The sequence below is a fragment of the Bolinopsis microptera genome, chromosome 8, assembly GCF_026151205.1.
Source record: "Bolinopsis microptera isolate Bmic1 chromosome 8, MBARI_Bmic_1.0, whole genome shotgun sequence".
Taxonomy (NCBI): domain Eukaryota; kingdom Metazoa; phylum Ctenophora; class Tentaculata; order Lobata; family Bolinopsidae; genus Bolinopsis; species Bolinopsis microptera.
Genome location: NC_087079.1, coordinates 15,151,117 through 15,164,800, shown reverse-complemented (window position 1 = coordinate 15,164,800; position 13,684 = coordinate 15,151,117). Strand labels below are relative to the sequence as shown.

The 13,684-nt window shown below is 36.2% G+C and overlaps 3 protein-coding genes across 3 annotated transcripts; all 3 read left to right on the top strand.

Moving 5' to 3' along the window:
- The first annotated feature begins 8,866 nt into the window (after window positions 1-8,866).
- LOC134819159 (zinc finger protein 830-like) lies at window positions 8,867-10,045 on the top strand. Its single transcript, XM_063828943.1, has one exon. It carries the CDS (start codon window positions 8,868-8,870, stop codon window positions 9,957-9,959), a length of 1,092 nt encoding a protein of 363 aa, XP_063685013.1. The 5' UTR covers window position 8,867; the 3' UTR covers window positions 9,960-10,045.
- Window positions 10,046-10,318: 273 nt separating this feature from the next.
- Window positions 10,319-11,478, top strand: LOC134819160 (serine/threonine-protein phosphatase 2A activator-like). Its single transcript, XM_063828945.1, has one exon. It carries the CDS (start codon window positions 10,332-10,334, stop codon window positions 11,247-11,249), a length of 918 nt encoding a protein of 305 aa, XP_063685015.1. The 5' UTR covers window positions 10,319-10,331; the 3' UTR covers window positions 11,250-11,478.
- Window positions 11,479-11,706: 228 nt separating this feature from the next.
- LOC134819158 (serine/threonine-protein phosphatase 5-like) lies at window positions 11,707-13,612 on the top strand. The gene has a single exon (XM_063828942.1). The coding sequence runs from the start codon at window positions 11,728-11,730 to the stop codon at window positions 13,174-13,176; it is 1,449 nt and encodes a 482-aa protein (XP_063685012.1). The 5' UTR covers window positions 11,707-11,727; the 3' UTR covers window positions 13,177-13,612.
- The last annotated feature ends 72 nt before the right edge of the window (window positions 13,613-13,684 follow it).

The window sequence follows — 13,684 nt, the reverse complement described above, 5'->3', positions numbered from 1 at the left end:
TCATGTTTGGTGACAAAAAAGCGCACCTTGATAAACTTATGACATGTGCTAGGACTAGACCTATCAGTGAACAGAAACTTACTAGCAAATTCTTTGAGAGAGAGCACACCAAGCCAATTTTTGCCCGTCAATCACTCATGACATTGCATAATTTATACGCGTATCACTGCTGCAATGAACTTTTTAAAGTCTTTAAGTATCGAACACCAATTGCACTATTTGAACTTTTCTGTTTGTCTAAAAGACCCGGCAAAGAAACTCTTCTTATAACAACCATGCCCTCAAACAGTTTCGTTTACAAATCTAGTTGCCTTTGGAATTCATTCCGTCAGATGTTGGCACTGAACGACCTTGAAATCACTCATGGTGTATTCAAATCAAAGGTAAAAAAAGTCATTCTCTCGTCTCAGGGTAAAGGTGACAAGAATACCTGGGCCCCTTTGGCAAACTTTCTGAACTCAGGCAGCTTGAACAACTAAATTTGAAAAAGTAAAACTTCTTGTCTGAATGAACTATTAGAACCTCAAGAAGCTGATCCGCATGTCTCTGCTACTAAAATGTTTAATGAGCCCAATCACTTAACAGTTTAATCTTCAAAGTGAGTTGTACAATCTAGGTTGTTTTAAGTAGCTGTTGATAGTGTAAAACAGGAGTGACTTGATCGTTTTCATAACTTCGATTTACAATTTGTACCATAATAATTAATAAAACTAGCACTGCCATGGGGTTCAAAAAGGGTCATTGTAAGCCTCCAGCGTAATGGTCCTAAGTCTCTGCCCCATGCAGTGCCTGTCAGCATCAGCTAACAGAATAGCCCTAACATAACGATCAAGCCACAAATTAGGTTCTATAATGATTTAATATTGTTGAATAAAGAGATTTGAATATAATATTTGTTTTATTCTGAATATTTGTTTTATTCTCAGCTCGACAAAATACGGTAGGAATTATTCAGTAGGCCCTAAAATGACTCCTGCACATCCAGTCTTACCGTCCAATTAGACATAAGCAGCAGGGACATTTAAAAGGATGATGATCAATCACTCTACTGTCTACACTCGACTTGTATCACGTCGTGACCTAGTCGTACGTTGTAGACCCGCCGCGCACGAGTGCACAGCTGTATCGTATAGTCGTCACGATACATTTAGTGAAAAGACCATGGGCTATGGGGGTCACGACGTGATACAATCTGCAGGACTTGCTTTATCCAGAGCAGGGACAAAAGGAAATCGCCGCATGTACGGAATCGCGATTTTTCCCATTATTTGCGACAAATTTTATGTGTAGTTTAATATACCGCGAAATGTAATTCGCGGTATCGCGATTTTTGGCCAAAATAACCGCGAAATCCTTTTGTCCCTGATCCAGAGCCCTTGCGCTTGCAGTAGCGCGCGCCTGCCGACCCGGCAGGGTTAGGTGAAATCATGACCCCCCTTGTCGTTTCACTAAGTAGTATAGTGGCGATACGAAAGCAGCAAGTCTACAACGTGTGACGGCATGTCTAAAATGTGCGACAAGCAGCTTCTAGTGAAACAATTTTTTTTAGTGAAACAAATTTAAAATTTAATCCTTTATTTTACAATCATAATATAATAATATTTATAAGCCTCCGTTTTGAAAGTTTTAAATTTCAATATATCCGCATTTTTATTTACAGTTCAATTTTATGTATAAGTCAATAACTGGCCGTCAAAGCCGCGCATTCATGAAAACAGGATTAACTTGTTTATAGTTATACAACAAATTAAATTTAAAACTATCCGTGGTTTTTAAGATAAATTATAATCTTACCTAAATCCAAAGCCTGCTTTATAAAAGTTACTTTTAGATCATAATATATCGTCAATTCTAAATATTTACAATGCAAAATTTCATTAATCTATAAATATGAAATAATAAATAAGCGTACTCCAGCCCCTACAGCTACACGCATCGCAATTCTTATGCGGCGCAGTTCAAGTCGCGCACGCACGTATTATTTTATATTTTTTGCTTTCTAATAAATATCGCGTCATATAATATATAACGTCATTTGACAATTATTATCATTAATCTACAATCTAGTCTAACTATCTTGCTGAGGGGGAGGAGTAAACGCTTTACATTAAAATACTTACAACATACGAAATCTAAAACTATCAAACCGGTTAGTTAATATTATGGATAATTTTGTATATATCTATTTCGTAGTAATATCTTCACATCTTAATACTATAATAAATTACAGTAGGGTATATGTTTCGAGAAAGAAAGGTTGGTCCGATTATTAACAAAAGTAAACAAAAGTCCACCAGGGACTCAATGGAGTCGAAAAAGGTACACGGCCGCTGTCTGCTGCTAGGCATTTATTGATCAAGATGTTTTATTGTATTGGTTTTTGATGATTCTATTGTTCATGACTAATCAAGTTCTAAGTGGAGGTATAAAGTGACTGTCTGCTGCTTAAGATACTTTGTCATCTCATGTCCAGTATAATGATTAAGATAGTATACAATACAGTTTCAGTACTTGACCCATACAATTAAGTCCGTCATAACTCACATGCAATTCTATATTCTATAATTTTTCTTAAAGCAAAAATACCTTGTTACCTAGGCCTATAACAAAGACGCGTGTCGAGTTGGACTCGTTGAGAGTCTTGATAGGTTATATTTTACGAGTATCACCCATTTAATTTAATTAAGAATAAACGTAAAATCAAAAATATGTTATTTTTTTTTTAATTTTCGAAAAGATTGTTAGATTTTTGTTACTGCATTAATCGTGTGAAAACTGGCCACGGGCCTAAATATTACATATCAATCAATTACAATTCATTAACATTACCAATATTAAAAACTATCGAAAATATTCAAGAAAGTATTCTCTAGCCAAAGGGCTCAATATTTAAATCTAAATCTTCAATATTGTCTGGTTTATATCGCAACTTGGGCCCTCTGTCCCCCCTTATCGAAATAACCGTTGTCTTTAATACCTCAAAGCGCAAGCGCTTTCTAAGATATCTGACAATCTGAATGTTCCTGTTTTATCCTACGGGTGTCAGATCTGGCTTCCCATGACAAATTTCATGTCTATCTTTGCTTCGGGGAGTTATCCGGCTACTCAGGATACAGCAAAAGACCCCCTGGAGAAAGTTCACCTATCATTTATGAAATGGACTATGAATGTCAACAAATCGACTTCAAACACCGCTGTGTGGGGTGACACTCAGTAATCGACCGGGATTCCCGGCGCCGTGAAATCCCGGCACCGGGGGAGCTATTTCTTACCGGCCCCAGCCGATTTTCAATTTTTGCCGGGAATTTGGCCGGGAATTTTTGATCGAAATCGGCCTAAAACTTTCATATAAATCTTAAAATGGATTTTCAATTTTGAAAGGATGATGTCCAGAGTGCCAGCTTTCAAGAGCAGTCCTTTGTTTTTGTAACCTCTGATAGTTTTTACAATTACGATTTATTAAATTCACGGCCCCGGCCCCGGCCAAATTCCAGAACGTCCAATTCCCGGCCCCGGCAAAATTTGGACATTCCCGGCCCCGGCCCCGGCCCCGGCCAAATCCTACCCCCGGTCGTTTACTGGTGACACTGGAAGATACCCGCTTGCCATCGAGCTTACGCCCCAAGTCTATAGCTACCTCGGGAGGTTGGAGGGACTGGACAAAGAGGGATGCTCTTCTTTAGTGAGGCACGCTTACGCCGAGCAGAGGGATCTGAAACTGTTATGGTTCTCCCGGCTGGAATGCACCAAGAACACAGGGAAACAAATGACAGGAGGAAGTGATATTTCAAAGCCGCTCAAAATCAGCGAGGCTATGAAAACCCTTTTTGTTCAACAATGGAACAAAGAGCGAAAACTCAACAGAAAACTAGGATTCTACAACCTCATCAAGGCAAGCTTCGGTTGCGAGTATACCTGTCGATCAACCTACGGCCACAGCAGACTAGGAGACTTGCGCAACTCAGAACAAGCTCGCATCAATACAACATCGAAACTGGAAGACACGGCATGCATCGACATAAACTTTCGAATAGGGCATGCAAACACTGTTCTACTACAGATGTGGAGTCACTCGATCTTCTTCTAGAGCTTCCTTTCCCTGATCCAATCATCGAAGATGAACTTCATGTATTGCGTACTTGCCCTCTCTATGAAGATCTCCGCCACTGTTTGTCCAAACAAAGTAAAACATTACTCTTCTCTGACATTGGACAGATCTTCGCACACCCTACAGCCATCGGAGACCTAGGAAGGTTCCTTACCAAAGCTCATGAACGAAGATTCCCTAAAACGTCCTCCAAACAAATTCCTAACATTAACAATATTGCCAAATTATAATCTATGACTCGGAACACTTTCAGAAAAGTTCATTTAAATTATTAAGTATTTTGAATCTCACTCTTAAGATTTACGGGGTTCATTGTATATATATATACTTTATGACTTTTGGGTAAATTTAATTTTTTATATCTGGTCAGACATTACCATTGTAATTTGACTTTTGAATCGTTTAATCCGTTAAATCCGTTTAATCCGTTTAAAAATAAAAACCTTTTTTACGTGGACATAACACGATAGGCTATATGTAAATATGAATTAGAGTCAGTTGTTTCAATTTATTTTTAATTAACTAACGCGACCGTGCGCGCTCTACTTTGCACATTTATCATTCATTGAAAAATGTTTTGATCCATTGGTTAATAATTAATAAATTGCGTCGTTAATTTAATATTTTAACTTTTTTATTCCTCAGTCACGTGCGCGCGCGCTTAAAATTGACGAATTTCCAGTTGTACATATTTGTTGCATATTTGTTGTATCACGTTGTGACCCCCACGGTCGCTTCACTGTAGAGTTTCGACGATACAGGGGGAGCCGCGCACTCGTGCGCGGCGGGTCATACAACGTATGACAACATATTTGCCGATCTAACGATGGGCTAAAAGAATTACTAAATGCGCAGCGAGGCCCAATAGTGAATCGCGCTACAATTTATTCATAACTCTTTTTAAAAAATATTTATTTAATTTAACCTCATAAAGTTAACGGGTGATACTCGTAAAATATCTGTTCCATATATTGGACCGTCGACGAGTCCAACTCGGCGCGCGTCCTGGTAGGTTGTAAACCTACAATCAAAAAGCTGTTTATATTAGGAATCAACTTGTCGTACGTTGTATGACCCGCCGCGAGTGCGTGGCTCTCCCTGTATCGTCATTTGTCATAGTAAAATGCGAATGCTCATTGGATGTTAGAGCGCACGTGACTCGCATTCACGTGATCGTTCAGAACCAATTATAGCCGCGCAAAAGATCACGTGCACGCCAACTACTTGTAGCGCGATGCGTTACTGTGCTAGATCGGCGAGATGCGCTACTGTGCCGCAACGAGCTGCCATGAATTGACATCGTCAATTAAGCCGACTACCAATAAGAAAGAAGTGACGTATGCGCTACAAGAGCCGCGCGCTGAGTCAGATTGTAAAATCTGATTATTTGATTGTTAAATCGCATAAACGCGCCTATTAATTGCGCGTTTAAGAGGGTTCAATTACGCCAGGCTATGTTTATGAACATAATAGCCTGGGGTCCCCAGGTAAAGTGAAACGACCGTGGGAGTCGCAACGTGATACAAGAATCAACGTCAAAATATACATTTACCTAAAACACTTAGCCGTTAAGGTAACGTAAATTGAGTAATACTGGATACATATTATCTCAGGCTATCATGTTTCGGCGGAATGACAGGCTGAGCGCGGCATGGCACAGTAAGATACAAATATAAAGAAACGAGCCATAATACTTTTTCAAGGCAAGCTAGGTGGGGTAAGCGCCATGTTATTTTTTCGCACTTCAATATGAAAATTCGTTGCATTTTAAATATATAATTATTTAAGAACAAAATATATTTTGAGAACAAAAAATGCAAATGTTTTGAGGAATAATATTTTTTCGAGAAAAGACTATTTTATTATTTGATCGTGATTTAAATTATATTTTTTAATCAACTCGAAGCACCAATAATGCATTAAATTTTATTTTTAACCAATAATGTATTTTATCATTGTTAATGATCTTATCTGGCCCGGCGCGCGCTACTTCGTAGCACTTGCCTTTCGAGAAGAAAGCGGCGCGCGCTACTTCGAAGAAATTTAGACGAGTATGATCCGTCAATAATGTATTAGATTTTATTAATTAATAAAATTGAATTTGATAAATTATTAATGTTGATGGAAAAATACATTTATTTAAATTATTTTTCTATTTATTGCAGCAATGATATTTTGTAGACACTTGTGATGATGTTATGTCAATCTTCACTTACTTACTTACTAGACTTTGCATGAACAATCTATTTATCAGATAATTTTAGCACTGATATCAGTTTCGTTATTTGCATAGTGATTAACGTAAAAAATTTTTTTTGATTTTGAATTGAAGAATGTAAATTACTCAAACAATATACACATATTATAGCAATAACAATAGAATTAGAATTAGAATTAGAATTAAATTTACATAGCAATACAATAATAATAGCAAATAATTTAGAAATGCTTCGATCTGCTGTGCAGGACATTTAAATCAGTCAAAAACTGTTAATTGAGTACCCTTCTAAGGACTAGGAATCAAAACATATAGTATATAGATAATAAGTTAGTGAGTATAAAAATAATTGCAAATGAATTTATCTCTCAGAGTGAAAAAATGACCAGGCTCATCATCATAATAAACAGACTGCCTCTGAACAAGGCAGTTACAGAGTTCATCAGTGCATAGGCAAGGCTGTTAGCCAGGCTCCGTCCCTTTTTCCTTTGCAAATAATAGCAGATATTGAATTGAACTTTGTCTTAAGTTTGAGATCAGCAGAGCTGAGGTTGATTAATTTGTTAGATCAGTGCTTCTGTAACATAGTGAAAGTTCTTGAACTAAAGATCTGCATAATTTCTGGGACTTTTAATACCTGACTGGTATATTACCGATTCTTTTTCCTGTCCAAGATTGGTAGAAAGTATTCTACCAATTATTGTGAGCATCAGTTTCCCGCATATAGCTTCTTTTGGGGAGCAAAAATATGGAGAATTAATATCATTGCTCCAAGAGGAAAAAAAGAGGGTTGAAAAGTAGTAGTGCAGTAAAAATAGCAGACTTAGGTATAATTTTTTATGAACAAATTTAGTTACATATCAGGAGGTAGTAGGAGCGGCGAAAGCTGCAACCTATATGTTAATAGATCAACATCACATAAAAACTTTCAATACTTGGGGGCAAAATGTTGGAATAATGTTCCAACAGATCTACGAAATCTGCCCGACGTTAAAAGCTTTAGTGATTCGTATAAGAAACAGCTACTCTCATCTATAACAACAGACCCTAATTATACCGTCGACAATTCATATGACAAATTTTACACTGCAATCATAGTCGACGATAACTAAGTATCTTCTAATTCTTTTAAATCTGAGGCATATATAATTGATGTATCGAAAGAATTTTCCCTTTTTTACCACCTTACCGTTTTGATTGATTTTGCACATGACTGACATGTTTTAACTGGAGAAAGGGTTCGCACAGTGGTAGTTTTATAAACCACTTTTAATTTATTGACCTATTATACCTAGTGGTAGTTTTATAGACCACATTTAATTTATTTACTTATTATACTTAGTATTTATTTTTGGTGACTGTATCACCCAGTTTTAACATTTGATAATTGTACATTTTATTGACGACACATTGACTGAATGTTATTTTATATTCTAATTTATATTCTAGATATTTTATTTATTTTTCAACAGACGACAACTTCCTGTTTTTTCTTCTATATTAGTTACTCATATCTCTTTTACAGACTTTTTTACAAGGACATTGACAGATGATACTCACATTAGGCATTCATTATTGCATCTAAATTATTTCACTTGCATTAGGTTTAGAAATTTATTCTCTGGTTAACAGATTTCAAATGTTTAATTAATTTGTAGTATGACAGTAAGGTATATAAGAAGTTATTTAATTTTGCTTGGGCTATTATATTGACTATTGAGGTTTAATGATGATATGGAATTTGATTTCTATATAAATTTACACTATGTGGTTGGGGCATTTTGCATAGTAAATATGGTTACTACTCCTATATATCATATTATTTGATTGGTATTCGATTTCTGATTATTTCTCTAGGAATATGATTATTATATCTCAATTTGGCTTTAGGTAGGGTGCCCCGCTAAAAGAACTGGATTCTTCCAGGAAGCGTCCCGTGCACAGACCTTGGTCTACATATATATTAAATTATTAACCATTCATTCTGTATGTGCACGAAAATTTATTTCAATCAATAAATTTAGAGCCACTACATTGAATTATCATTTAGCTACTTTTACTACCAAGGCTTTTTTTTTATGTTACTCAAATTTTTAAAGGTTATTGAATTTTAAGGGATTCTTACTTGAACACACAAAGTGTTAATCTTTTAATTGGAATTGTATTTCCATTTGTGGCGAAAAAACGATTTGTAAATCTTTATTCCACTTGGAAGTATGAATAGGGTTATCTTTTGGGGATGCTTTTTGAATTTATTTGAAATTTTTTTAATAAAGTTGTAGTTAATAATTTATTAATTTTGGTGGTAAGATATTTGATACTTTGTAGACATGTGTAATGATGTTATGTCATAATTATTACTTAACTTTACTTTACTTTCATTTGTAGAGTAATGATGAATCTCAGAAATAACTAGCATGGTAATTCTCCATAATGCATCCATCATGAGCTTGAGACAGATAAAATATTATTCTTTATATAATGTAAACTTACTAATGTTTCCATTCTATTGCTATAATAATTGATATGTTACTTTTGCAGATGTCTACGAAACTAGCGAAATTCAAAGCTGCTCATCCTGGTCAAAAAGTGGATCATCCTCTCGCAAAGTATAATTCAAAGGGCGATTTGTATTGTTTGCTCTGTAATACTTTGATCAAAAATTCAAATGTATGGAAAGTTCACCTATCATCGAAAACACATAAAGAGAGTATGATACTGTTTAAAGCCGGTAAGAGCAGACCTACAGACTCATTAAAAAGGTCAGCTCCAAAAATAGAAGAAGCACCTCCACGTTCATTAAAGAAACTTAAATCTAACACCACAAATTCAGAGGGTGCAGTAACTAAATCTGAGGACGTTGCTACATCCAATATTAAAAACAGTGATTCATCTTTTAGTAGTATTAAAACAGGAATATTGAAACCATCCTCAAAGGTTGTTCCTAAATTGCCTGAGGGATTTGTACCCAAGAGCAGACTGAAAGGTCCTGCTGGAACTGCAAATAACGCTGTGCCTAGCGAAGAAAATGCAGAACTAATAAGGGCAACAGAACTGAAATCTAATCTTCCCTCTGGCTTCTTTGATGACAATATTGTTGTCACAGCGCAAAGTGATGGTGAAAAATTGGAATCTGAGCAAGATTCAAATGTAGAAGAAGAAATTAAGTCAGACAATCCAGCTTCTATTCTGCCGGATGGGTTTTTTGACGATGCACGTGAAGATGCTAAAGCTCGAAAAGTAGAGTATAAAGACCCTCAGGAACTGGAATGGGAAAAGTTTCAGAATGAAATGGAGCATGAGGACATCAGATATAATACTATAATAGAAGTAGATGATCAGAAGCTAAGGGAAGAACGGGATGTTGATATTGGAATAGAGCAAAAGTTGTGGGATTATCGTGTTGAGTCAATGGCTGATTCAGTCAAGACTGGTGAAATCTGTGTTGCAGATAAGCAAGCTTTTGAAGTAAAATTAGGGAAAAACGAGAAAATAGAATCAGATGGGCTTAAAGGGGAAGCCATGGACATAAAGGAAGAATCAGGTGTTGATGTGAAGATGGAAGATGACAGTATGAGTTCTGATGATGATTTTGATGATGTCATGGACTGGAGAATTAAGAAAGGGGTGTAACCAATGAATGATGATTTATACTTTTATCCACTTTTTCATAAAATGTATGATATTTATTGATAAATTAATGGTTAGATTAAATGCAACTTAAGCAGTCTTGTTTGTAATTTGAGATTGACATTACATTTCTTTGCATTTATATATACATTTACATATGTTACATAATTACATATCTATTGTATCAAGATGCGGTTACAACGAATGCTACCTTTTTAATAGCTGACAAACGACATTAATTCCATCAAAACCTTCCATGAAATTCCAAATTGTTTTATTGATACCCCTACAAAATTACTGCACATTTTTCAAATGTTGTTAATAGTTTACTTTCAGTTTTCCCCGTTAACATTTAATTCTTCAGTGCTGATCATAATGTCTGAAACAAACTGCTGTGGATACATCCAGCCTATACGCAAAGTTAAAACATTTGATGATGTCCAACTGTGGTTGAAGTCTCAAGCATACTCTGAGATTTTAGGATTCCTCACTGCTTTAAATAATTCTGTCAAAGGTAAATCATACAAACATTCCTATGAGGTCTGTGAAAAGATGCAATCTGTTGTGTTGCTGTTCAAGCATATAAGGGAGGACATTGACCAGATTCCATTAGAAAATGATCAGAGATTTGGGAACAAAGCATTTCGGGTTCTTGGGGAACGCATTATCCAAAAATCTGATCAATGGATTAGAGACATTTTGCCTGATGACCTCAAAGGTGCTGTTATTGAGCTCAAAGCTTATTTCGATGAAAGTTTTGGAAGTTTTGGTAGAGTTGACTATGGCACTGGACACGAAATCAATTTTCTTGCATTTTGCTGCTGTTTGTATAAGATTGGCTATTTCTCTACCGATGACTATGTTGCCACTGTCTTTTTCTTATTCAGAGAATATCTCGATTTGATGCGAAAAATTCAAATCTGGTACAAATTAGAACCAGCAGGAAGTCACGGAGTGTGGGGCCTTGATGATTATCAGTTCCTTCCATTTATTTTTGGCAGTGCTCAGTTCTTGTCCAATCCAGTGATTTCTCCAGATCAATTCGTTCAGCCAGACATTGTCGCCAAATATCATGAAGACTTCATGTTTTTAGAGTGCATAAAGTTCATCAACGAAGTTAAAACGGGACCATTTGCTGAGCACAGTAATCAACTATGGGGTATATCAGGGGTGCCAACGTGGACTAAAGTAAACGGTGGACTCATCAAAATGTATAAAGCTGAAGTTTTAGCAAAGTTTCCTGTTGTACAACATTTCGTTTTTGGATCCCTGCTGTCCTTGGATTCTACGTGATAAGAATTCTAGATAGGTTGATTTGTCTCATTACGATGAAAAATGTTGCATTTTTGATTTCTTTTGTACAATGTATTTGTATCAGTAATTAATGTTGAATTTGATTACAATGTTGAGATCCAAGATTACATCAGAAACAAAGCTTTCTGTACATAATATCATATTGAATATGCTGTACTGTTATCATTACTTCATATTTGTTTCAAGAATCCTTCTCGTGAATGAATAATCTTTTATGAAATAGTATTTTGCACATGTATACATGTGTACATATGTAGTGTAAATAGATATCGCTATAGATAAGAGTAATTCCGATTTATGTAACTTGTATTTTGATATGATGTGACTGACTGGGGTCAGTGAAGTTCAGTTTTTTCTTCATTCACTATTTCACTCTTAGTTAAGTGTCTCCATAATTTTATTCTGTGTTTATCTAACTTTAAAAAACTTTTATTAACCCGATAATTCATCCATCAGGATGGTTTCGTTAACTCTAGTCGAAGAAGCTGAGCAAGACAAAAACACTGCCAATCAGTTTTTTAAAGAAAAGAAATACCTCGTTGCCATTGAATGGTACACAAAAGCAATCGACAAGAACCCCAATATCCCAGCTTACTATGGAAATAGAAGTTTTGCATACTTAAGAACTGAGTGTTTTGGTTATGCCATAACTGATGCTGATAAGGCTGTGGAATTGGACAGAACATACTTGAAGGCATACTATAGGCGAGCAGAGGCCAACATGGCCCTTGGACGGTATAAAAAGAGCTTAGCTGATTACGATACTGTTCGCAGGGCTAGACCCAAAGATAACGATGCCCGAATGAAGTTCAAAGAGTGTGATAAAATCGTCAAACGGCTTGCTTTTGAAAAAGCCATTAATGTCGAGTCACTCAAAAAGAGTGTGATAGAGAGTGTGGACATGGAAAATATGGTGGTTGAAGATTCTTACAGTGGACCAAAGTTGGGAGATGACTATAAAGTTACTGTTCAATTCATGGAACAGCTCGTTGCATGGTTCAGAGATCAAAAAATTCTCCATCGAAAGTATGCCTATGGCATGCTTGTAACCATCAAAAAGTATTTTGAGGAGCAACCTTCCCTTGTGCATATAACGATTCCAAGCTGTAACAAATTTACAGTTTGTGGCGACATTCATGGTCAATTCTATGATCTTCTGAATATCTTTGAGATAAACGGATTACCTAGTGAAACAAATCCGTATCTGTTTAACGGAGACTTTGTCGACAGAGGATCATTTTCAGTTGAAGTTATCTTCACGTTATTCGGCTTTAAATTATTGTATCCAGACCACATGTTTATGGCCAGAGGAAACCACGAGTCAATAAACATGAACCAAATGTATGGGTTTGATGGAGAGGTTAAAGAAAAATACAGCAAGAATATGTCTGATTTCTTTACGGAGATATTCAACTGGTTGCCCCTGTGTCATGTTATCAACAATGGTGTATTTGTAACTCACGGAGGACTATTTCAGGAGGATGGTATCAAAATTGAGGACATTGAGAACTTTGAAAGGAACCGCCAGCCCCCAGAGTCTGGGGTCATGTGCGACCTGCTCTGGTCAGATCCACAGAGTTTCACCGGGCGTTCTGCAAGTAAACGTGGTGTTGGTGTTCAGTTTGGTCCTGATGTGACCAGTGCCTTCCTCGACAGAAACCGTCTGAAATACGTGATTAGGTCTCACGAGGTTAAGGATGAGGGATATGAGGTGAGTCATGACGGAAAGTGTATAACAGTTTTCTCTGCTCCCAACTACTGCGACCAAATGGGAAATAAGGGGGCCTTTATCACTCTAAAGGAGGACTTGGTGCCCAAATTCACAACGTTTGAGTCTGTGCCGCATCCTGATGTCAAGCCGATGGCCTATGCTAATAATTTATTAAAAATGTCTGGCTTCATGTAACATGTTCCACATTTAAATTCAAAGTAGGATTCCTTTAATGATAAGGTAAGCTTGTAGCCTATATTTTTGATTTTGTACTGCTATGTAAGTCGAGAGCATCTTGCAAACTACCTCTAATTTTTCACAGCAAGTAGTTGAACATTTTTGGGAATTTGACTGTTCTTATGGCCACGGTTAAATGATTAAAGACAGTGTAGATTACAGTTAACTAGTGACAGCCGTAACACAACTTGCACTTTCAGTAATGACAACGATTTTGTATCTTGAATTGACCATGTATCATGATCCGTCCTTGTTGTACAATGTACATATATTCAGACTTTAGCAAAGGTGACCCTTTTTGTATTGTATTAGATCAACAAAAATGAAACTGAGTTAGTGGTGTTGAGTATCATACAGTATAATATAATCTATATTTTATTTGATTTTGATAGCACCACTTGCTTACTTTCTGTGTCCAAAGTATGAGTTATTTAAGTCTATTCGAAAAAATTAAAAGTCAGTTTAA

Coding starts and splice junctions, on each gene's coding strand:
- LOC134819160 (XM_063828945.1), top strand. CDS start 10,332: ATGTCTGAAACAAACTGCTGTGGATACATCCAGCCTATACGCAAAGTT.
- LOC134819159 (XM_063828943.1), top strand. CDS start 8,868: ATGTCTACGAAACTAGCGAAATTCAAAGCTGCTCATCCTGGTCAAAAA.
- LOC134819158 (XM_063828942.1), top strand. CDS start 11,728: ATGGTTTCGTTAACTCTAGTCGAAGAAGCTGAGCAAGACAAAAACACT.